The 24974-nt window shown below is 43.3% G+C and overlaps 2 protein-coding genes and 1 long non-coding RNA gene across 4 annotated transcripts; 1 reads left to right on the forward strand and 2 right to left on the reverse strand.

Annotated features, from left to right (window-relative positions):
- Positions 1 to 3885: 3885 nt before the first annotated feature.
- CHCHD1 (coiled-coil-helix-coiled-coil-helix domain containing 1) lies at positions 3886 to 6992 on the reverse strand. Its single transcript, XM_052799886.1, has 3 exons — positions 6809 to 6992; positions 6092 to 6210; positions 3886 to 4681 (listed from the first exon to the last, which is right to left on the reverse strand). The coding sequence occupies exons 1-3, from the start codon at positions 6948 to 6950 to the stop codon at positions 4571 to 4573; spliced, it is 372 nt and encodes a 123-aa protein (XP_052655846.1). The 5' UTR covers positions 6951 to 6992; the 3' UTR covers positions 3886 to 4570.
- A 149-nt stretch (positions 6993 to 7141) lies between these two features.
- LOC128147064 (uncharacterized) lies at positions 7142 to 9636 on the forward strand. The gene is made up of 2 exons (XR_008236920.1): positions 7142 to 7198; positions 7388 to 9636. It is a non-coding gene; the product is annotated as an uncharacterized LOC128147064 (long non-coding RNA).
- Positions 9637 to 13850: 4214 nt separating this feature from the next.
- On the reverse strand, positions 13851 to 24134 carry FUT11 (fucosyltransferase 11). 2 transcript variants are annotated; one of them, XM_052799265.1, is made up of 3 exons: positions 23345 to 24134; positions 21416 to 22041; positions 13851 to 15837 (listed from the first exon to the last, which is right to left on the reverse strand). In XM_052799265.1, the coding sequence occupies exons 1-3, from the start codon at positions 24101 to 24103 to the stop codon at positions 15690 to 15692; spliced, it is 1533 nt and encodes a 510-aa protein (XP_052655225.1). In that variant the 5' UTR covers positions 24104 to 24134; the 3' UTR covers positions 13851 to 15689. The 2 variants fall into 2 exon arrangements, with proteins under 2 accessions (XP_052655225.1, XP_052655226.1); XM_052799266.1 differs by lacking the exon at positions 13851 to 15837 and adding an exon at positions 15875 to 18984.
- Positions 24135 to 24974: the final 840 nt, after the last annotated feature.

The raw sequence follows: 24974 nt of genomic DNA on the forward strand, positions 1-24974 counted from the left end.
CAGGTACGCGCTTCTCCCCGGGGCCAGCCTCCGCCTCTCCGCCCCTGCCCACCCAGCGCCTGGGCTCGCCGCTCTCCCCTCGCCTCTCCCCTCCCGCAATGCCTCCTTCCCCCTTCCAGCCGCCTCTTCCTTCTCTCCCCGAGGCGCAAAGGCTGCGGCCACGCCGGGGAGCTGGTGCCGTATCCTACCGCAAAACCTCCAGCAACACAACTGGGAAAGGAAACGGCTTGTGCGCGCACGCTTGCCAGAGATTAGACTTGTTGGAAGGAATCTGGACTTTATCCCCCCACCGCTGCCTGCTCGATTAGCCGCTTGCAGCTTCCTGAGGTCAAACTCTCCGCAGATTTGAACCCAGGTAAACGGGACCCAGAAAACTTCGCGTTAAGCAGCTTCCAGATCTCCCCCTGGGAAACCCACAGGTGGCACAGCCCTCTCCAGGGTGCACTCCCAGTTTTCAGCCCTGCATCTCACCATCACCGGTATTGCCTCCAGAGATCTTTTCCAGCAAGCGTCTCCTTGACCTTGGGCTGTAAAGTTATTTTCTCTCGATTGGCTAAGATGCTTTCCAGAGGGTTGATCATTATTGTATTGCGATGAACAATCCTATGGGGGTTTTTAGTGTTTTCAGCTTACTGCCCCTTCATATGAATTAGGGTTAGAGGCTACAATAAGTTTCAAACATTATTAAATCTAAGAAGGGAATGGGTCCATTTAAAGCTGTTCACTCTTTTTTTACACTTTTTCAAAATTTTTTTACACTTTCCCTCAGCCCAGTCTAATGGACATTTCCCGTATTTATGGTCTGATTTTGGAGGGATTAACTCCTGGTGTTCTGCAGCACGAAACATGAAGGTGACCTTACGAAATGAGCTCACCTCTGGCCAAGTTTGCTGAGCAGCATTTCCAAAGACACCTTCAGCATAGAAAAAAGGAAAGGGCTGATAAAAATCCATTGGCTTGACAAAAAGCCTCTTTATTTCTTCCCTCACTTAATGCCCCATTACTCACTTCACATGACAGTTTTGTGTTGCCTCATCCTCAGTCACTCACCAAATGCAAGGAAATTCCACTACATGCTGGATCTTCTAGAGGAGTCGCCGAGTGCTAGGAGAGAGCCCTTTCTGGAGTGGATTTGTACCACAGAGCATTCTGGACACAGTGGATTTGGCCAAGAATTACACTCAGTTAATTAGGAGCAAATCTCCTGTATCCTCATAGGGAGGGAGGCAGATGATCAGAGCAACAGAGGATGGAAATAGCTTAGATGCTACAGCACGCTGCAACTCTCAGGCAGCACTGGCAAAAAAAGAGCAAAACAAAATGAAAATATGGGAATGTGTTGGAATTTAGAACCACTTACTCCAGTGAAAACACAAGGAAAGGATATACTGGAGGCATGAACAGAAAATCTACTAGCATTCAGAGAAATCTGCTTCTTAGTCAGGAGTAGAGAAGTCATCGATGCCCCTTCAGAACTCCCGTAAGACACTCACCTATTTAGCCCTCTGACACATACTAATAGGGCTTAAAATCTCTAGTAAAAGCCTGTACTGGATTTCTCTCACAGTAGCTTCCAAGTTGCTTCCCTCTCAAGGCAAGGCTTTCCTAGATAAAGTGATTTCCTAGATAAAGTGATTTTAAAGGAAACAGACCAGTGCACCAAAAGCAACAGAAGTCCAAGTTTGGTACTGTTTCTGGAGGAATGACAAACTGTGCGAAGATGTAGTGGGTTTTGCAGTTGTCTCCTCTGTGGCGGGTCCTCTTTTGTTTCCTTCTTGCCAAGACTCCCCCTGGTTTCCTGGCACAGGTAATGACATTTTCTTGAGAGAGATGGAACTCAGATTCTCAAAAGCTTCTCATGGCTACATGGCCCTCTCCAAGGTGGAGACCAAGAAGGAAATTATACCAATATAACTATGGCAGTTTAGATAGGTAACGTATCTGAAGATAAGGTAAAACAGATCTTGAACTTTCCTGTGTGAGCAAGTTTGAAGTGGCTGTAAATACCTAAGTCCACTATTTAACACAAATCACCTTCTCACCTTGATATAAGCACAGTTCTATAACAGTAAGTCTATGATTCCCTACAGAGTCTGTCTTGATTTTTCCAGATTATTCTGTATTGATGCTTCCGAACAAGAAGTACCATCTTCTAAAATGTTCTTGGCTCTCTGGAATTCAACCTATTTCTCCTGAACTGGCAGGACTACTATTCATCAAAACCAGCTGAAACATCAATGCTTCCTCCACAAGAGATCTTCAGTGAAAGCCTAAAAAGAGAGGTAGTTAACAGCAATCATACCCAGAGCTGGTATAATACTCAAGCTGTAAGGAACAGGAATAAGATCAAGGAATTCCAGCAGATTTGCTTAAATCCTGTAAATCCGACTTAGGAGGGTAGAACAGCTAGTCAGCTTTTAATTCTTTCCCCACCACACAATCACATACAGGTCTCTGCAGCAATGTTCTTAACCAGTGGGCTCAGCACCAGAACCCAGTGTTCTTTTATTCCCCAGCAACAGCATCATGGGGTGGTACAAGCCCTGAACTCAGAGGACAGTGTCATTCACTGCAGTTACGCACATGAACTATTAACAGAATGATCACCAACATGAGCATGTCACAGAACGTGTTTAAACACCCAATATAAGCTTAACAGTGAGATACAGGGAAATGGCAGCAGCTCAAATTGCCAAGGACAATCAGTAACTGGAGGTTTCCTGGTTGCAGCATGGGATCCTGAGCCAAAAGAACTGCTACAGTACTGTTAAAAGCAGCACTGTAAAACCTGCGTCCATCTGAAAAGCATTCTCTTTCCTTCCTTCTTCCTCCAAATAAATGCACTCCTTTAAGGACTGGAAAACCTTAGCACAGTAATTTCAAGCTTACAGAAGACATGTAAAAGTTCAGAAAAAATCCCAAACAACTGAACTTGTGAAGTTCACTGTGAAGAAGTAAAATCCAAAAATAGCTGTCCAGATTAGTGGGAGCTGCGCAAAATTTCAAAAGTAAAAATACAACAAAAAAGTATTAGTTTCTCTGATGAGACAGCTCTTCACAGATACTAGAATTTGGTACATTTAGCACAGCTGCTAGCTTAAGACGCGCAAAACTATACTTGTAAGTTTTAATACAAAGAAAGAAAAAACATCATCAACAGAAGTGAATTTAGTATTCATCGGTTCCTCACCCCCAACTTAGCTTGTCTCCTTCAGAAACAAAGAATCAGCAAGTAGCTCCTTTTCAGAGAGCGTCTTTTGGACTGAAAATGCAAAATGTCATAGAACCAAAGTGCTTCCTCAAACTTAGATGTGGACATCATGTTCCTACTGACCCCAAGCCCTCTGAAAGACCCAATTATGCCATAATAGCAACAACAGAATAAGCTACCCTGTGGGATTACCCACTAATGAGCCATTTTAAGTAACAGGTAAATTAAAATTGCTTCAATAAATTGAAAGCATACACTTGATCAATATTTATGTGATGAACAGGTATCGGCCTGGGGCTCCAGAGAAGTCAGCTCCAGCTCCATGCAAACTCTACAGTCACGTGTCGGTAATCACACGGTCTGTATGTGCCTGATGCTCCTCTTACTCTGCTTTTTCTTTACGGCCCAAAGAATTAGCGATATAAATGGTTTTATCATTAGCATTCTGAAGCACTGCATTTTTCTTACCAGTTAGGTACTGGTCCTAAAACAACAGGGATCTGCCTGCAGTTTTGTGGTACTCTAGTGAAAAAAACCCCAAACAAATCAAACCCAGTAATTAATTACATGATTTCAGTATCAGTCCATGCTTGAACTTCTTCTCTCCCTTTCAGTTTTTTTACCAAAACAATGGAATATTCTGTTGTAGATTATGAGTCGCCCACACCAAACAACAGTCTTGCATTATTTTATTATAGTACAGACAACAAAATCAATCTGACATGGCACCATACCTGTCCCACCTGCAATCAGAGAGCTTAATTCACAAGCTTCTATGGTAAAGTTGTATTTGATCCTTACCAACATATTGTGTATTAACAAGGTATTTTGCTGGAGATTTCTTCCTCATTCTGCAGCCTTCTTATACAGCAGCAGGAATTAAAAAAATTTCAAGAGGAACCAAACTGTGTATACGTACATGTAGGAGTACGAGTCATGAGATTACTATCAATTTTAAGTTGGCTCAATGTCTGGGCCTGAGCACTTTTTGCTAGCAGCTCAGAAGTTAGGCAGAAGCTTATACATGAGGAAAAGTCACCCCCTAACTGTTAGAAAAGGCATTTACATGCATTCCTATAAGATTTTATTTCACAGACAGGACCTGACTTCACACTGTGGCTAGTTGAACAACATACTGCAGAAATCCTAGGACCCTAAGACCCAAGAACCTCATGAACAAAGTCAGCTGATGGTCAAGATGGGTGTTTTTCACTCTGGAAACAAAGGTGCAGTCAAGATCCATACAGCAGTGCTGATGGGTAACACTTGACATCAAATACTCACTCAAGCCTACTTTTCACTTGTTTGCGAAAGACTCCAACTTTAATTGCTTGTCCGCAGTCCCTTTAGTAAAGCACATTATACATAACGTGTGATCTGAGGAAACCTCCTCAGGAGCTTGTTCACTTTGCTTGAAGTTAAGCTTCCCCTGGGTGACAGGCTCACCGCATTTTGATCCTTGCGCTCCTTCTGAAAGAGAAAAAGAAACCTCAAAATATTACCTCTGTTTATTTGCAGAGCTGACGCTCACCCCCAAAGACTACTACTAATTGTACTGGGATGTTTCTTTCAGAAGAATGTTATTTCTTTAAGGAACACTTGGCTCAATAATCACAAGGCTTTCAAAAGCTGATGACCTTTAAATGATGTCAGTCAGTCATTAATTGCATCTTGTGAAGATGACATTCTTCCACATTCTTAGTTAACAATATTACATACTTATAGTAACAACTCAGATTTTTTCTTTTTACTTTCTGTTATTCAATTTGATTCTTTGTAATCTACCAAATAAATTGTAGACCATTTTTCACTTGTGCTGTCAAACAGCAACAGTAAATAACTATTCATTAAATGATGGTACTGTTACTGAAAAAAGATTGAAACCCGAAATCAGTTTAAGGACAAGTTTAGTACATATACTTACCTTTTGTCTGCTTTTGAAACTGACTTGATTTCAAGGTTATCATATAGCTGGAAACCTCTAATTTCCAGACAATATGAAATTTGTTTTTCAAGAAAACGTCTAGCCTTTGAAGCCAGAAACAGCCTAAAAGAACTCCTAATTTTCAGAGAAGGGAGAATAGCTGTAAACTACCTCACGTATCCTGAAAATTCTGTTTGTTACGAGGATTACTGAAACCACTGGTTATTTCTCTACCACCTTTTCTCCAGCCTCACCCCTGCAAGCACAGAACTATATACAGATTTATGACAGACTGGAATTTGGGAATCCTAACTTACCACTCTCCCCCACTGTCTAGATAATGCAAGTATTGGATTGGTACCCAAGTCAGCTATTTCTTAATTTTATGAATCAGTGCAGTAGCGGAAACTTACCTACATTGTACATCTCCCCATTTACAATGCAATCCACATCTCGCACCATACAAATCACTGTTCTACTTAACAGCTCCAAATTGTACTCTCCCTCATTCAGAACTATCATGTACTATGGAGAAGAGCAGTGACTGTTATTGCTCCATTAGTGCTGAAACTTTAGAGATTAAAAACAGGAAGAAATCAAAATAAGTGGCCTAGGTTAGGGTCAGTTGACAGCAGCTGAGGTCTACTTCAAGAATTTGACAACCCAAAAAGGACTGGATGCGACTATTGTTTCATCCTTAGTTAGAACATACCAAACATCCAGTCCCTTCCTACGGTCCTTCATTTTAATTCTAATTTAATTTAACTTCTGCATTCAAAAAGGAAGGACTGCATGTTTGATCTACATCATCCTGCATCTCTCCTACAGCTCAAATGGGTTACAACACCAATCAAACTGTTCAGAGAACATTATTACTGTTGGCACACAAAAAACGATTGGGGGCTTTGTCCTTTCCTACTACCAGCCTTTAAGAACGCAAAAGAGGCCTTAATTACTTCTGCCTTTGCCACGCAGTCATAGAACATCCGGATCTCCTCAGCGCAAGCTGTATCACTGAAATCATTCTGTTTCCAGCAGGCCATCATTACTGACATCTCCGTAATGCATGTTGCCTCTAGAAGGGAAAGACACAACCAAAATCTCAGGTGTTTGGGACGTCACGCTAACAGCCTCCACAGTGCATAAATCTCCAGAGAGAAGTTTAAGATGGGGTTGAGGCAGGTGAGAAAAACCAACACTAAAGTAAAGATCTCATCTTTCATTTTGCATAGAGAAGATGTTGCTAGCACAAAGATTAGCACCATTGCAGCCACCCAACCGCTGGCTGAGTTCTTAAGGTAAACGCTATGTTGAGATGTAACAAAGTACTTCGCGTGCGTGATTCACGTACAGAGTACCACAAGATGCAAATTTAGGGTTGTTGTATGAGGAAGTAACCTCTTCAGAAGAACCCGTGTGCTAACTCTACGGCACAAACCAGACCCGCTTCCCCTCCGCTGCCCTGCAGAGCGCAAGGAGCTTCCGACCGCCAGCTCGACCCAGCCCTGACACCACCGCAGCCCTTCCCGCCGGCCAGCGGTGGGACGGCTCCCGGGAGCAACGCTGAGGGCCCGACGGCGGCAGGTCTACCCCGCAGGGGCGGGGGGCCCGCCCGCCCCCGTCCGTTTCTCCCCGGGGAGGGGGCGTTTAACGGCCCGGCGCCGGGAACTCACCTCCCGCCTGCTCCCTGCGGTTCGCCACCTTGTTGGCCAGCACCAGCGGCCGGGTCGGGCGGATAGCCGGGGGCCGCTTCTTCTGCCGCCACTGCCCGGAGACCCAGCGGGTGACCCAGGCCGGGTAGACGGGCGCCGCCATCCTCCCTGCGGCAGGCCGCGCGGCGAGCAGGCCCCGCCCACCCGGCGGGCGCCTGCGCGGCCCGGCGCCTGCGGCCGCGCGCTGCCGGCGCCGGCTCGGGCCGCCGCCGTGGGGGGAGGGTCCGCCGCAACAGCCTCCCGGTCCCGGTGCCGGTGCCGGTCCCTGGGCTGGGGCTGAGGCACGGGCACGTTACCACGTCCTGCGAGGGGCGGCGTCCGCCGGGGGGGACCGAGCCCGGCGGCCGACAGGTAACGTCGCCTCATCCCGTTAAAGGGCAAATCGATCCGTTTGTGGTGTAACCTCGTTTTTCCTCCCCCACCCCGTTCCTCCGGGCAAAGGCCATGAAAATTAACTGCCTGCCTTCTCACGGTTTCTGTGCCATAGGGAACCACCCCGTGACAACTGCAGCAATTCACATCTCAAAACTTCTTCTGCAGCAAACCTAACCCGTGAAGGAGCATACGCGCTTCAACCGGCACAGGAGAAATCATCACCGTTTCAAGTGAATCAAATGGAACTTAAGGAATTCTTTTGCAACTGTATGGAAACTTTTCTTGGAGCTTGAGACTCAGCACCACTTCACTCCCAGCCCGTCATCTCTCTCCATTACATACTAACAGCTGGGTCTCTCCTGCGTTGTTTACTGATGTTCCTACCCTGTCTTCCAAGAAGATACTGAAACTGCTGCTTCTGAAATGCTGCTGGTGTTCTCACAGCCTCATACTCGGTATGAGCGGAGAATCCCACTGTTCCCAGAAGTTTCTTCCCTAGTGTAGGACTTAAATCCCTGAAAGTCCTCAACTCATCTGGCTGATTCTGGAGCCCTTACATCCCCAGCTGAAAATGACAGGTAATACAGAAGGCACAGTAATGTTTCGAGGGCCAAGGTACAAACAGATGTCTGCACAGCATGAGGGACAAGGTAGATGGAGAGAACTGAGGAGTTAGACATCGGAGTGGGGACCTAAAATACTCAGATGCTTGTCATATAGCGGTCACTGAATAAGCCACCTTATCACCGTATCAGGGCTCCTTCAGGCACCACCAATCTCCCTTGTCACTGGAGGACGCAGGAAGAATCACTTTTCTTCCACAGGAATGTTGGAAGGATTTTTTGCATAGCACATTGCTTTGGATGAAAAGAATATATTCAACCTCCTAGCTATCGACATAAAAAAAAAAAAAAAAGCCACTTGCCTCTGCCCAGTCAAGGAAGTTAACAAGACATTGGAAATTTTGTTACCTTGATTTAAACATCACCAGACCAATACCAGAATATTCTCAGTATCACTACTATAATTTATTGCATCAGTATCAATACTAGAATTCACTGCATCTGCAGATTTAGTATATATTCTGGTATGTCCAATTCTATAATTATTTTTGTGTTACCGTTAAAATAGTATTTTCTTAAGAGTCCAATTTAAAGAATATGAGAAGACATTTTCAAGTAAACGAAAGATGTCTTTTGGTCCTCTTTAGAAGCAAATTTCCATCTCTCTAGGTCCAAACAGGCTGTCTGGAAGTTCTGAAACATTTTGGTAAGAGGGATGTTTCTCTGCTTCCATTTTTTCTGATGGGACAGGAAATGAGCTATCATTCAAGCTTGGCTACCAGTGGAGAAGAAAAACAAGCTGACATGTTCAAATTAGGCTAGAAGGCTTGCATCCTGCAACTCTAAGCATTAGAAATCTTGCAAATTCAAGACAGGGAGATGAAGTACTTCTCAGTATTCCAGTTCATGTGAGGTTCAGCTACTCTTGGTTTTGCCTCTTTTAGTTACCCCTACTGATACCCACTTTTCTCTGCTGCTTTTGCCTGCTGCAATTACTAAGTAGACTTGCACAACAATAAAAAGGAAAGATGCAAATACTAGGACATAAGAGAAGCTGAACTGCAGTCCCTGTAAATCAACCTCCCTTTTTCCAAATTACATTAGCTAATGGTGGCAGCACCTTCAGCTACATTCACCTTCAAAAGTTGCTCTCTCTTAAGTAATTCCAAGAAAAATGGGGGGGAGGCTGAGAAAGAGAAAGGCAAGCTACACAAGGAGAATTGTAATAGCTTCCTGTCAGTTACTGCTGTCTGCATTAGAATCTCTTTTTTTGGCATTCAGCCTGGGAGTGGAGCATCAGCCTAAGAAATTCCTGAGCAGACAGAATAACGTACGTGATGGTGTCTGCACACACCATGCAAAGATGTCTGAAGCAAGATACAAACATTGGTTTTAATGGAGAATGTGGAACAACAGAAGAGGTGTGTTACTCAATAGTCGAGTCTCTCTACAGCCTGTATTTCGTATTGCTGATAACACAGAGACACTGATGGATGGGACGGAAGTTCTGACTTCACAGGGACAATCAGAAACCCAATTCCCTCAATACACTGACAAGTGAACCCCACAGATGTTTCATTGTGAATCCTGAATGTACAACTATAAAGAACATGTAAAATTCTAACTGCATTTACAACTACTTTACTTGGACCCACATAGTTAAAGCTGAACCTAGCCCACGTTTCAGCTTGTCAAAACCAAAATGAACCAGAGAGATTAAGCTATTAATATTAGATTTGAAAAGTATCTATATCACAACTGGAATAAAGGCCAGTTATGATGCTACAGTAAATGCTATGCCACAATTAAATACAATGCTAACAATGCTGTAATAAAATACACCCTTAAAATAAGATTGTTGTCTTAAATACCTCTTTAAGGGGTGAGAAATTACCCCATGAATCCTTCGCTTTCTGGAGTAACTATGTAAAACCTCCACACACTGCCTAAAAAACATTTGGGGGATGAGGCTAAGAAATCAGTTGTACTGGGAGAAATGAATAGAGTTGATATCCATGTCTTTCTGAACTGCTTGGATCTAGCTTTCAGGTAAATTCCAGTATATTCACCCAAGTTTATCCTGAATGCCCCAATTCGTCTCATACAACTTCATAATGCCCTCACCTACCACAATTTATTCTCAGCTGTCTCACCCTGACCTCCTTAAACTCCAATTTAATTGGAGATGCCTTAAAAGTTAAGGCACCCCCACTTTAACTTTAGTAGTTAAAGTCTTGCTAAGATTCCAGTCGGTTCAGACTTACTCCTGTCTGCAGAGCTATTGTGTTTGGACAATATTAGCACTTAATGCACTTATTAGCACAAATGCATTCATTAGCACAATGACAGATGCAATTTCTTTTCTGACCTGTCACCTCCCTGCCCCAACTCCAGTGCTAACGTACCTTATCCTGAGCTATCTCGATCAGATCAGCTGCCCTGCATTATTCTGTCCACCCGACTAGTTCTGAGCTGCCATCCCTAACTCCCAGATCTACTCAAATCCAGCCCATTTCCACTGCAAATTACCTGATGCCTCCTTATTTGCTCAGAGATGCCACAAAGTATCATGATCTGCTCTGATCCATTCCAAGATCCCCAGAACCATCTCTAGCTGAGACACTTCAGTGTTAGATGGGTCTTTTCTGCAGGAATGTATATAACAGCATACAAATTAAGATGCCAATCGTGTCAGAGCTCTGGAACAAATCCTGCAGCTCCATTCTTCTCCACCCTTCCTAATCCCTCTGCAGGGCCATGTATCTCTCACTGCCAGTTCCAAGACACTGAATCATAAAAGAAGTGCAGTTTGTTAAAGCCTGACACAAGCTTTGGCTCAGCTGGTCATATCACTAAAAGGATTTTGTCTCTGATTAATTTCAACCTGTCAGTAGAGGTCTCTGGACAGAATGAAGGAACCTGCCACCCTGTATGTTTCCGATTAATACAACTTCCCAGAAGGTGCCTGGAGATCCATCAACAATCTTAATTAAATCCAACTAAATGGATGACAGCTAATCATTAAGGGAGTGGCTCTCTTGGGACAATGGCTGAAGAGTGTGTATGCAAGGATGGTGAAAGAGGCAGATGGCTCCTTGTCTAACACAGCAAAGCCTGTTTAAACAGTGATGTCCCTGATGGCTGTGTGATTCAATTTATCCTGTTCCCAGTCCTTTAGGAATTATTTGTTCTTCCACGCCAGTTAAAACTACCCTCTGCCAAGGTACAAGAGGGGCATTTCTGCTGTGATTCTCCAGCTGCTGCACTTTGCAGACCATTTGCAGGGAAAGAATCTCACTTCTCCTTTCCCTCCAAACATATACATTCCACTGTTGCTTGGCTGTTATTCTACTTACCATTACAGAGGACCCAGAGATCCTTCAGTTTGAAAATTACTACAGTGACAGAATAAGAAAAGGCAATTCTTTTTCAGTTCTAGAAATTATCAATGTTAGGTATCAAATAAATATTCTTCACTAAGGTTATATGCTTCCTGGAAATTGCAGTCCTTGCTAAAGGACAGAAAACACAGGCTACTAGTTCAGTGTATAAAATACCCAGCTTCTTACTGAAAAAATAGGCAGCACCTGGTATCACAGGCAGAAGAATAAGAACTTTAGCTTGTCCAATGCAATGAACTGGATTGCTAGATTTTTAACCTTGTCAGACATTTGTTTCTCCTCTCTCACCTCTAAGAGGGCATAAACTTATCCTAGCTTGTCGAGTCAATTCTGAGACACAGCATCAACAGAATCTACTAGTGTTTCATATAAGCAGTAATGAGGAAATACCTATTTTTAGAACATCAATGCTAGTGAATAAAGCTATCCCGATGGCTTTGAAATCCTCCCTCTAGTCACACAGTAAACAGGCAAAATGCATGAAAAGCAGTGAAGTGACTCACCGTAGTTAGTAGAAGCCTACCAAAGGGTTTACAGAGGTAATCTCTTTATCACCCTCAATACTCGATATCTTTGCTAAAACTCCTGATTAGTCTCAGTTGTGTGTTTTTATGAGTATGGGCACCTGCACTGTAAGAACTTGATTAAAAAGATGTTGTATACACTGTTCAGTCTGAGTATCACACAAGCCTTCCAGTAGTCACAACTACATTCAGCCACCACCTAGCTGGTTTGGATTTAAAGCAGCGAAGTGAGAAATCCAGTTAGCAGTCAAGAACAGAAATCAGAAACCTTTTTGCAAAATATTAATAGCTGCTGCAGTGACCCTCCTCTTTGTCTGCATTCACGTACTTGCATTAGTAGAAAGACAACTAGGATCGTAAATTGAATTCACTTTGATTAAGACTGGCAGTAGTCTTTGGACATTACATAGGAATCCTTTCAAATGCATTATTATGTAAATTAATTGCAAACTCTTCAAGGTTGAGACCCAGCTTCTCCTCCTGCCTCCTTGAAATAACAGGAGAGAGATGAAAGGAAAGACCTGGTGGTAGAACCACCTTTATTCAACATTTTGCAGTCCTTGCTGTGCAGAGAAGTGGATGTTGTGAAGGTCGATCAGCAGCCTGGAACAGAACCGCAACCACAACTCTTTAGCCAGCTGGGGAGGATTCCCATCTTTCCTGCCCCTGAGGAGTTTGCCTGGCAGCTATGCAAGTTATTCATACTACGCATTGGAAGAAATATTTCAGCCTTAATTCTTGCGCACCATGTACAGTAAGTGAAACAAATTTAGTATATTAATATAGCCAATAGACACCCTGTTTATAAATCATGGTCATATTGTGACATACAGGAGACAATAAAGCTAGTATGATCTATTACTACAGGTACAAGAGAAACACAAGGCTTGGGTGAACATCACAGCTATGAAGAGTGGTAGCTGACACTCATTACCTTCTGAGAAGTTCACCACCTGTAACACTGTAAAAAACAGTTAAACCTAGGAAGACACTAAGAACTCAGAAGACAAAGGTATTGAAACTGGCTAGTGACTCTTAACTACAAACTAAAAGTTGTACTTTGAAAAGCTCAGACAAAAACCACAGAATCTGTGACAAAGTTACTTTCATATCTGTGCTACCTTCATACCCACGTTAGGAAGGGATGTGGCAATCAGAAATACTTATGCTTGGCAACAGTCACAAAGCTCAAAGCAACAGCCTTCTGTAGTACGTACATATAGCAAAAAAACAACAAGAACACCCCCTGTAGGGGTAACAAAAAAACCGTGTTGACTGGTGACTGTAATATACTGAGTACAGATAATAAATAGGGGTGAAGGAATACTTGGTTGTGAACTAGCAAATTACTGAATCAGGGTCCAAAGCACTAAGTTTTTATCTGGTTTGCTAGCTACTCTTCAGTTTGTACCACCATATCTTCAATTCTATTGTTAGTTGACAAACATGCTCATTTTGCTGAGTGGGAAGGCAAAGTGAGTCTTTAGGACATCACTAATCAAGAACTAAGCAGGTGCTATGATACACATGCTTATATTGGTACTTCGTCCTGTTATTCCTGCAAGGACAATATATTAAATGTAGCATGTCTAATTTTGGCAACAGCAGATAACTTATAACAAATACCTGGACTTGGTTATAAATACCACACTTCTAGAAAAATCTACTTAAATTACACGACAAAATAGCAAAAGCAGAGTGTGCTAGTACCTGGTTCTTATTTTTTGTTTAGGACAAAAAGCAGGATCAGAATTTCTCCTCCTGACTATGCCACCAAACACTTGAATAAGAAAGGGTTTTGAGATACAGCTAATTAAGAGAACCATGCAAAGACGACTGAATGATTTTCTATACAGAAACATGAAATGAAGAGAATCTGAAGTAACTGAAGGCATTAATTCAAACAACTTGTTTAATTATCATTAAACTGTTCAGTAGAAGTTGATAGAACTAAAGCAGCCTTAATTTGTTTTATCTTAATTTACTTCTCAAGCACATTGTGGCCACTTCAATTCTGAATACACATATGTGTAATCTTAATCTGATTTGAGTAATCCACTTATAACAATTAATTCAGATATATTCACTTCGGTATTCATGTCTCCTGAGTAAGTGAAAAAAAGGAATGTAAACTAATGAATGCATTTTAGCTGAAGAACCATTTGTTACTATTATTACAGAAGAGATAAAAAAAGCAGTTTTCTCCAAAAAGAGATCAGTGTATAGTGTATGCATTTTCTACATTTACAAGAATCCAGTGACAGTTATGGGTCTGAAGTCTCCTCTGTCAAGGTGCCCTGATTTTAACACTGCAATATTGTTGTACCACCTGACAGGCAAACATTGAGATGCATATCATTGCCTATACTGATATTATACCTATAATATCATATCTATAACATAATGAATGGGAATTTGAGGGGAAAAAAAAAAAAAAAAAAGAGATTAAGTGATCCATCCACAGCTAAGCAATAGATAGTGACTTAATTAGGGACAGAATGTAGATTCACTCCTGTTCCTAACTTTTACTAACAGGCTTCAGGCTTCCCATAGCAATGCATGAACTGCCTTACAAAATGAAATTACCCCACAGACTCTAGACTTTCATTACCAACATCCTATCTTAGGCATAGATAAACTCTGGCTATTTAGTCAGTATTTACTTCTGAAGAGGGAGGAGAAATGGAGAAATAAGATACCATTATACCATTAGAGACATCACAGCAGTGTGGCTGTATTTGCCTGTGCTTTTAAACCAGTGACACTAGGTGAATTAGTCTCCCTCCAATGCAAGATCAATTATTTCAGAAAGGTACCCAACATGGCAGGGAACAGAGGACTTTCTTTATATCTGTAAGAGATACAGGCTACACAACAAGAAAGATCTATCCACATATCATCATTTACTGTTAGGAACTCTGGTCACAGACCAGGATCATATAGTGTTAAGATTGGGTAAAGATACAAAACTATCTCAGTGCACCTGATTCTGATTGCCCACTTCAGCACAGAAAGGCTGCAAGGTTTGTATCCAAACTGCAGAGACCACTGGAAAGGCACCATTGCTGAAATGTATTTGTCTTTGCAGAAAGCTGCAGGTACTCAAAAAGAACAAACCAAAGGCCTCTGAATTGCTAGCATTAAGGAGATAACAAGAAGTCAAGATTATAGCTGGGATTTCAGATCTGATGGAAACTTAAAAGAACCAAAGCATACTAATTTTACTCTAGTTCTGCACAATACCAGGTAATACATTTTCTGGTGTGAAATACTTTGTTGGAAGTTGTGAATTAAATAATTTAGTCTCTCATCCCATTGTACGTATCACCTGGTAAATTAGCAAAAGAGAAACTAGGCAGAGAGTAAGTGACCTGCCCATAGCTATTCAGTTATCCTGAAAAGTAGGAGTATTTGAGGCATGCTTACTTGGGGAGAAGAGACTTTATTGCTGCAATTTCATAAGGCACAATTGCTCTCCACAGACATTTGTCTTTTGTTATTCCTTCACTGGAAAAACTATTTGTTAATAGCAGCTAAAAGTACACCTTAATAAGGAGAATAAGTGACTGATAAAATACTTATAAGAAATGATTAATATTTTGGAGATTAAAAAAAATCCCTGAAATAACTTCGGGCATTTGAGCAAGAGTCTGAAGAGTTGTTCCTCTGAAGTGATGTAAGCCACAAGGAAACTATACCAAATGCAAAAGGAGAGTAAATTCCTCTTTTGCCCCACATGTTGACACCTGCAAGTCAGGAGTGGCTTCACACTACAGAGCTGAAATTCAGATCAAAGCAGTTGCTAAGATCTCCACTGCTGGAATCCAATCATAACAGAGACTTACTCACTTCATGCACCAGAAAAAATAGTCTCTGTGAGAGTTTTTCTTCTATTTCAAGGCAAACATTTGGAGAGAGGTAAGAATTTGCAGTCTCAACTTTCAATGCAATTTTCAGATCAAGCTCTTACAAAGATGGGTCAGTGTTGCTTTGTCCTCTTGAGAAAAATCTCATGCATATAGTCCCAAAATCTTCCCTGATGCGACTCATTGCGATGAATCATAGCAGTGAGGGCCTCACCCTGATCAAGGCTTTGCCAATAATCCTGCAGCCACATCTCTTTCCAACTGAAACAAAAAAGAGACATCACCATAAATCATTAAAAAAACCAAATGAGTCTGCAGCTGTAATAGCACTGAAACCATTTTTTTTCTTTCACCCAAGAGGAAAACAGGCCCAGAGATGGTCATAAAAAAGCATGTTGTTACTGTGCCACTGCATTCAAAGTCATTTAAAGAAACTTGCTCTGAAAATTCTCTACAGAAAATGTAAGTTCACTATTAGCTTTACAACATTCTAGAAATATCAGCATGCGACTATAGTATTAACCAAAGAGACTAAATTATTAATTGTAGAGAATAAAAACTTCTATTGAAATAAAATCTAGCACAGAATCCTTACACAATTTTGAGAGTAGCCTTCTATGGCCAGTATGTGTGTAACAGCCTAAGAATCAATTATTTTTTTTTTCATATAAACCATTTAACAATTAGAGAATGACGGCTACTCATTACCAACTCAGGTTATACATGGCAGAGACAAAAAATCATTATATCCCTCAGCCCTGACTCTATTCTTTATCTCCAGACTAGATGGTCAAGTATAGGCTTTCTCTTTTTCAATGCACACCTCCAAGTTTTCATAGCACAGACTACATCACTGCAACTTTCAGCAATTCCCTTCCCATTCATGATCATGTGGACTACTTCCCTCATCTGTGTTATATCAAGGTATGGCAATAATTTATTTATCTCTTCTCCATTGTATCTGCTGCCTAGCCACATAAGCCCATCACAAATTTTGGGAATAAAGACCAAACATGATGCTCTTTTTAATCTGTCCATATGAGTTACCCAACACTTGTTAACATATACAAAGCTTTTTGCTTCTTCTGCCTCCCAATCACAGAAATAAGTACAGTGCCGTTTGCATTCATTCTATACACCATATATTAAATCAAGCATGGCTGCACTGCCCAGAAGCAGATCTCACCCATTACTCCAGGAAGACCAAAAGAAACGCACAACAAGTCATAGTCACTTTCTTTGTGGAGCAGCATACAACTTTTATGCCATGGAAATTAGTTTTCTGTGGTCAACAGCATCATCTATGGTGGGACATTTCTGCAGCGTACACCAACAGAGGCCTCAAAATAAAGCTTTTAATATAGATTACAATATGAAGGATCATGGACAGAGGCTTACTTCCACATTAAAAAAAAAAAAATCTGCCAAAAGGTTCCCTTGTAAAATGCAGCACTTGGACTTATTGTGAGATCACATTGTTTACTAGCTAAATTCATTAACCTTTGTTCAAGGACTGCCAACATGAGTTACTTGTTTTTTTACAGCACTGCATAAGGGCACATGTTAGGAAAATGAGTATACTTGCATTAAGTACTAGACACAAGACTAAGTGGCACTAGGTAACAGAAAATGTTTTCCAGCTGAACTCTATGGAACCAACACTGAAAGGAATTCCAGTATCCAAGTGAAAACTTTTGTCAAAAACATTAAATAAGAACCCTTTGGTATTTTTCTTTTTACATTGCTGTTATTGGTTTTTAAGAAAATAATTTCATTCTGATTATATAACTTGGAAAAAATTGGTACCCCCAAAGGAACAAGACTGTACAAATACCCTGAAACTACCACTATGTACACCTGAATCATTATTACCATGAGATACAGATCTATCTTTAATCCTGTCTGATTACTGCATTCTATTGCAAGAGATACCTTACACTGTACACGTGGCAAATCTGATACACTTTCAAGCTGTTTATTCTCATCATAAATAAACTGTGACATCGACATAAAATGGAACTAGGAAAACCATGATGGTTTCAAAATATTCCTGTATCAAAGGCACACTGGCTTCTCTTTTCTCATGCTACCACAGATGAAAACTTTAGGTAACTGGAAAAGTATTGTCACTTAGTGTTCTTATAGTTATCCTCTCAAACACCCCACTTTTGGAAAATGAATCGTTATCAATGAAAGAAACCAAACGTTTCTCTTCACAAAGCTGGGAGTCCAAGAATAATTGGCGATTCTGGTTCCTACTAAACAGGTATTCTACTCATCAGTAGCACTGTAACTCACTATTTTCTGTACAAAGCAGCCAAGAATTCAATAGACTATAGTGACTGACCCATAACCTAACACATACAAATAGTTGTTCTACAGCCTTTCTTCTTAAGCTCACTTGGCTGTGAAGCCCAGAAGTCCAAATACAAGTGAGGCTGCAAGCATAAGGATTTAGGAACCACATCTCCATGCTTAGAGCTAAAGGACAGCAAGGTGAAGGTACAATAATGTGCTCCGGCTACATATACCTACATAGAGAGAGATTCTGATGCAGCGGTTCTGTCAATTCAGCACATTTGTCAACCCTAAAAACAAATTACATCTGGGAATAAGGATTACAGAGCATGCAAATGCGCAGGGTAACCTTATTGTAATTGGGTACTTGCTCTAAAAATATATAAACTCCAATTGCCTTTGTTGTTCTCTTAGTTCCAGAAGCCTCCAGAACTCAGAAGTCACAGTGTATGTTTATAGTCAGACCTTGTATGTTGCATATAGTCTATCATTTGTAATCCCACTAGGCCTGCATCCTTTTTCCACAATAATGTTTTCTAAAGTAACAAAATATACAATTGACTGGCTCAGTAGACAAACATCTAAATTGATCATACTGTTGACATTATATTACTGTCAAACTCTGACAAAATATGATCATGTTTAGTTAATGCTTTGGCAGCAATTTTATGTTACTGTCACATCATTTACAATTCTAAGTAATCATGCTCCATTTTGGAGATAAAAACAGTGAAAACTCAGATGCTTACAAGATAGAAACCACTGTATTTCACTGGAGATCCCCTTGATCATGCCTCAGAAGGTATAGATACATCTCTTTCTAAAGTAGATAGCAGACAATGTAAAAGCTTCCCTGGTACAATTTTTCCAGACACCTCTCATATCTACAAACAGGAGAAGAATAACATACTCCGGTTCAATGAGACATGGAAACTTCCATGGGATGCAACTGCAGCTTGGATTATGGACCAACTGTTCAAAACTCCTTGCTGAGGACCACTGCACAGAATGACAGGAGTACCTGAGCTTGCAAGTAAATGACATAGGCACCCAGGCTGGGCCTTCAAACGTATTTCTCTACTGCCATCTGCTGCTCAAGCAAAAGAAGATCTACAAAAAAGTAAAGAATACTCGAGGAGCATGCTGCAGAGCGTGCTACAAGGAAAAAACACACTTTGCTACTGAGACTGAGAAAAGGTATTACTATAAAAAAGCTCCAACAAATCAATCAACCAACAGAAAACAAAGGATTATGGACCCCTTTTACTTACAAGCATAACTTTTCAATTAGTCAATATGAGATTTAATTGTGAAAAATGCTTTCTAATGACAAACATCACAAGTTTTGTGAAATAGGCGTTTCCTAAACAACCTGAATGACCTCAGGCTTATTTCCCTTTTTTAATTTCAGTCGGCCATTTTTCAAAGCATCCAAACATTGAAGTAGTTCCCCACACTTAACAAAATTCTTCATATTTTTTTGTGGATGATAACGTAATAAAAACTTTGAGAGCTTCATATCCACATAGAACTTCGTTCTGGGTTAGTGTACTTGAAGTGATGGATTCTACATTTTCAACACACCGTTTCTTCTAACATTTAACACTCCTAAGCATTCAATTCAATTATTAACAAAGCTGTAAACTGATATAAACTGGGATAAAGTATATTGACAACTTCCTTCTGGACAGTGCATGAGATCTTCCCAATATTTTCAAAAAGTCATTAATTTAATACTACAGTGGGACTGACATCAGAACATTGAAATCTTTGGTGATATCTATGAGCATAGGCAAGATCTGCTATGGCTGAGGGTTTATCTTTATGATGGCTGTCTGATGGCTTATAGAAAGTGACTTGCATGCACTTGAGTAATTGCCTAAAAAGGCAGAAATTGTTGCAGGTAACACAAAGAAAAATGACTGGAGCAGGCTCCTGGCAGGACCTGTGGATCTGCGGAGAGAGGAGCCCACGCTGGAGCAGGTGTTCTGTCAGGACTCGTGACCCCGCGGGGACCCACGCTGGAGCAGTGTGCTCCTGAAGGACTGCACCCCGTGGAAGGGACCCACACTGGAGCAGTTCGTGAAGAACTGCAGCCTGTGGGAAGGACCCACATTGGAGAAGTTCGTAGAGGACTGTCTCCCATGGGAGGGACCCCATGTTGGAGCAGGGGAAGAGTGTGAGGAGTCCTGCCCCTGAAGAGGATGAAGTGGCAGAGACAACGTGTGATGAACTGACCGTAACCCCCATTCCCCGTCCCCCTGTGCCGCTGGGGGGGGTAGGTAGAGAATCTGGGAGTGAAGCTGTGCCCGGGAAGAAGGGAGGGGTGGAAGGAAGGTGTTTTGAGATTTGGTTTTATTTCTCCTTACCCTACTCTGGTTGATTGGTAATAAATTAAGTTAATTTTCCCCAAGTTGAGTCTGTTTTGCCCATGACGGTAATTGGTGAGTGATCTCTCCCTGTCCTTATCTCAACCCACAAGCCCTTTATTATATTTTCTCTCCCCTCTCCAGCTGTGTGGGGGGGAAGCAATAGAATGGCTTTGGTGGGCACCTGGCATCCAGCCAGGGTCAACCCACCACAACGACAAAGCTGGGGGATCCAAACATGTTACACTAGTAATACACACTACAAAAAGTGCACACATGGTTTATGAACTGCAAGAACTTTTCCTTCTAGCAACTGCAACTTCAAATACTGTCAATGGAACAACTCAAGGTTTGGGAACCCAAGCACTGACTTGTTGTGTACCAACGCATGTATAAATACTAAGTAGGCCATGCAAACAAAACTCTATTCTGCCTGTCAGAAGTAGTTGCCTGAGGGTTGGCATGGTTAGTTCCCTGCTGACAGACTTCAGCGCAGCTTGCACTGGAGATGGCTAACACTGGGCTATAGGCCTGGGAGATTCCAGTGACACTACCAATCCCTGTGCACAAAGGGAACAAGAAGCTACTCAACCTGTTCTCTGTCCTGCATGGTCCCTCTCCTAAATAAATGGGATGGCATCCTTCAACACAAGCCAGAATTTTGTCACAAAAAACAACAAAAAGTCTTATAAAGTATTCTGGGTGATCCTAACTTCTGCTCTGAAGTCAACAGGAGTTAACTAGGCCTGCACTGAACAGTGGCAGCCCCATTCTTAACACAGTACTTTGTAATGAGGTATAGAGCTTCTTTCACCCGAGGGCTACCAAGTGCTTTACCATCACTGTACCGAAAAACACCCGTCCTCCAAACAAAGAGGCTAAGATAGACAAAGGATAACTACATTGCCCAAGGTCACAGAGCATTTTAACAGAATATTATGCATGTCTCATGCTCCTCATTCAACCACTAACAGATACCACCATCCAAGCCTCTTTTTCAGCCTCAGTGTTACACAATATTAACAGAACTACCATACCACCGACAAGACATAATATAAAGTGTAACTGGAAATGTATTAAGAGATCCTTTAAGTACAAAGCATTACTAAAAGTTACAGCTACTACTATTTGAAGCTTTTTTTCCTTCAAAAAGCATAGTATTGGTACATTACCTGTCTCCTCCAGAGAGGTCTTCAACACTTCCAAACCCAGGGGTTGGCACAGGACATCCCATGTGCTTGTACTGAGCTATGCGAGGTCTGGGAGCTGGAATTTTCCCACGAGACTTTTTGTGTTCCTGCTCCATTTTGACCCGGGTGTTCTCCCTGTCACAGACGAAACACTCGAAGCCATTCAGGTAATTGGGCAGAGTCATGTCATTCACACCCCACTCCCGCCTCTCCAAGCTCTCTATCAAGAACTGGTTTTTGATTCCACCAAGGTTTTTATACTCTAGATACTTCATATACTCCTCTCCGTTCTTGTCCAGGAAATCAAGATACTTTGCCAGCTCTTGGGGGCTGTCAAAGTCATCTATGAGAATGATGGAGAGGTTGTTTGGCATCCAGTCCCGCACAGCTGGGGAGCCTCGGTATACTGGGACAGCACCCAAGTGCATTGGACGCCACAGCTTCTCTGTCATGTAGTCGTCACATATGGCATTCTCCAAGGCCAGATGAAACTTGTACCTGGCAATAAAAGTCATAAATTCAGCATCTTCTGTGGTGGCTGTAGACGTGTGTCTCAGTCGCTCACTGGGAAGCTCACGGTTATGCAGGCATTTCCCATAGGAGTCAACCTAAAACAACAACCAGCATCTTTACAAAGTGATTTGTTTGCCTGGAGCTTGTTTTCAGAGCTTATAGTTCTTGTAAAATTCCTAACTTTGATCAGTTCCTAGCTACTTTAGTTTAGCTTCACTTTCACTCCTGAGTTCTTTCCCTTGTGACTATTCCTACAGTCCCAGTTCTAACAGCTTTAGAGAAAACAGAGTGTTCAATTTCAAAAGCAGCATAAACTATGCTACAGACTGAGGGGTGGGGGGAGGGCACAGAAAAGAAGGTATCACTCAAAAATGTATTTATTACCAGGTAAATCAGAAGCCGAGAGACAAGGAAGAGCATTCAACTCTATGTTAATTTAAAAGTCATCCTTCTACTTAACAGAGACCCAGTACTTTTCCAAACAGTTATTACACACAGTCCCCACCAGTCTCAGCGGGCTGGCAAAAATTTGCCATTTGTTAGACTGAAAAAAATTGATGCAGGGAGCTAAGAGAATACTGTCTAAAAATGAAAGACAATACACTTGATCTGGAATCTGCTTCATACTTTGACAATACACAGTGATATTTTAAAAATCCTTTTGTCTTTGCTTCACTACTGAGTACACGACAAACTTGCACAATAAATTAATCACGACCAATAGAAACAGCAGAAATAACAAGGAAAAAGATGTTTCGGACAAAGACTAAAAACAGATGCTTTTTTCCCCCCAATCTACTATGCTTCAGGATTTTTAAGAAAAAAAGCACTAAACTTTTTTTCTGCTTGAAAGAAACTACATTATTTCAGTTTGTGAAGCTACTCTCTATCAGCTGTGCCACAGCAGCACAAACCCCCACATAAATAACATGGTCCTAGCATAACACAGATAAGGAGCAGGCTCTCAAAACACAGCAACCTGTCTTTTTATTGCACGCCTATACTTTCAAAGGGGAACAAGGCCTGTAAACAAACAGCCTTCCTGTACGCCAACGTGAAGGTCCGGAGATTTCAGCAACTTCTAGCACTTGGTCCACGAGAGCAAGCTTGCTCAGGCTTGGCCCAGCTTGTGACTGACCCCGAGTCTGGCCAACTCCACAGCTAACAGCTACCATCAGGCCTACCTACTGGCACGCGGTGTAGTCTAGACCACGCTTTGGGAAGGAACACAACTAGTTTTTCTGTCCAGCTCGTGGGTGGCACGCATCCTGTTACGATTCGCGTCTCGGCTAAAAACAAGGACAAACAAACCCCGTTAACAAGAGGAGGTGGACGGAGTGGGGGCAGCCGGGCAGACCCAGCTCCTACAGCAACACCGTGCCACAGCTTCCCACCCACCTGGATGTACTTCATGAGCTCCCGCACGTAGCGGTCCCTGTCCGAAGGGACATCGCAGTGGGACTGCATGTAGAGCACCGGGGCATAGCCCCTCCGCCGCCACGCATCCTTCTCGGCCAGGGGCACCGGCGGGCCCCGCAAGTAGCTCACGCCGGGCAGCCACTGCAGCGTGAGGGGGTAGTCGGACTCCCGGCGGAAGGTGGCCGTGTAGTTGAAGAGCTGGATGCCGGGCGAGTGCGAGAGGACGTAGTTGTTCATAGGGGACTCCTCGTGGAAGAGCGCCCAGGTCTGGTGGGACAGGCGGGGCAGCGGCGCCTCGTAGGCCCTGAAGTCGGTGCCGTAGAAGATGAGGGCCTTGGTGCGGCGGTGCCGGGCCACCCGCCGGCTCCGGGTGACGAGGCAGGAGCCGCGCGGGCAGTCGATCCGCTCCGTCTCGCCGGGGAAGTGGGGGAAGAGGCTCCCGCTCCACCACAGCAGGATGGGCAGCGCCTTGTTGCTCCGCGAGTCGTTGTTGCCGGGGCCGCGGTACGACGCGGCGGCGACGAAGGCCGCGCCCGGCGGGACGGCATCCTGCGCCCACCCCTCCGCCCCGCACGGCTCCTCGGCGCCCGCCAGCCCGGCCGCCGCCGCTGCCGCCGCCTCCTCCGCCGGCCCCTCCGTAGCCAGCGCGACCCCCGCCGCCCAGGCCAGCGCCAGCACCACCCAGAGGCAGGCGGGCCCCCGCCGCGGTACGCGGCCCGGCCTGCTGCCGCCCCCCATCCCCGCCGCCCCGGGCCCGGGCCCGGCCCAGCCCCGCCTCAGGAAGCGGCCGCAAGGGCCCCGCCCCGGGGCGGTGTTCCGTCACGGGGCGCGCGCGGTCAACGGCCGCAAGGGCCGCAAACGGCGGGCGGAGGACGAGGGCCGGAGCGCCGCACCGCCATTCTCCCCCTCCCGTCACTTCGTATCCTCAACGCAAATTACAAGTGGCCAGCGGGGGCCGCGAACGTGACACGGGTCTGTCACGACAACGGCAGCGCTTCCGTAGCGGCGCAGCCTTAGTTCAAGGGGGTGTAAGTCCTCTCTGCCTCTAACGCACCTGCGCCCGCAGCCCCAGCTGACGGGGCAGAACGCGAGCTATTTCTCCGAGGCACAGCATGCCGAGAGCAAACACGCCTGCGGAGGGGCGGTTCCGGTACGGGGGGGGGGGGGGGGGTGAGATGGTGCAAGAAAGTACACCCCGATTAGCTCCTGCTGAAGACCATAGAGGGAGGGAGCAGAAAACACCTTTTACTAACAGAAATGATGGGGTTCTTCACATCTAGAGGCTGGTTTAAAGCTCCCTTGAAGCTGCTCTTTTGTACCAACCTTAACTAACTTCTTTGGTGTTAAAATACTCTGTAAGAGGTAAGTTAGCTTTGCAGATACTGAGCTTGGGCTACATTATAAAAATCCAACAGAACTATGCTAGAATTACGACTCAGTTATGGAGTCGCTAAAAGCCTCAAACTCATTCCTGAAGAGAGAACTTAATCCCAATCACAATACTTATCACTGATAATTCAATTACTACGGACACCAGCAAAGAAGTATTCTCTGTCTGTATAAGGAACAGGTTAAGACACACGAATCTTTTTGCTTTCCTTTGAAAAGT

The sequence above is a fragment of the Harpia harpyja genome, chromosome 10 (assembly GCF_026419915.1).
Source record: "Harpia harpyja isolate bHarHar1 chromosome 10, bHarHar1 primary haplotype, whole genome shotgun sequence".
NCBI classification, from domain to species: Eukaryota; Metazoa; Chordata; class Aves; order Accipitriformes; family Accipitridae; genus Harpia; species Harpia harpyja.

Excerpts from the sequence above, each read along its gene's own strand:
- CHCHD1 (XM_052799886.1), bottom strand. The coding sequence starts at position 6,950 with ATGGCGGCGCCCGTCTACCCGGCCTGGGTCACCCGCTGGGTCTCCGGG. Across the intron at positions 6,211-6,808 it reads CCGCAGGGAGCAGGCGGGAG|AGGCAACATGCATTACGGAG; the intron begins GTGAGTTCCCGG and ends TTTCCCTTCTAG. Across the intron at positions 4,682-6,091 it reads ACTGCGTGGCAAAGGCAGAA|AAGGAGCGCAAGGATCAAAA; the intron begins GTAATTAAGGCC and ends TTTCTCTTTCAG.
- FUT11 (XM_052799265.1), bottom strand. The coding sequence starts at position 24,103 with ATGGGGGGCGGCAGCAGGCCGGGCCGCGTACCGCGGCGGGGGCCCGCC. Across the intron at positions 22,042-23,344 it reads AGCTCATGAAGTACATCCAG|GTTGACTCCTATGGGAAATG; the intron begins GTGGGTGGGAAG and ends TTGTTGTTTTAG. Across the intron at positions 15,838-21,415 it reads GACCTCTCTGGAGGAGACAG|TTGGAAAGAGATGTGGCTGC; the intron begins GTAATGTACCAA and ends TTTTTGTTTCAG.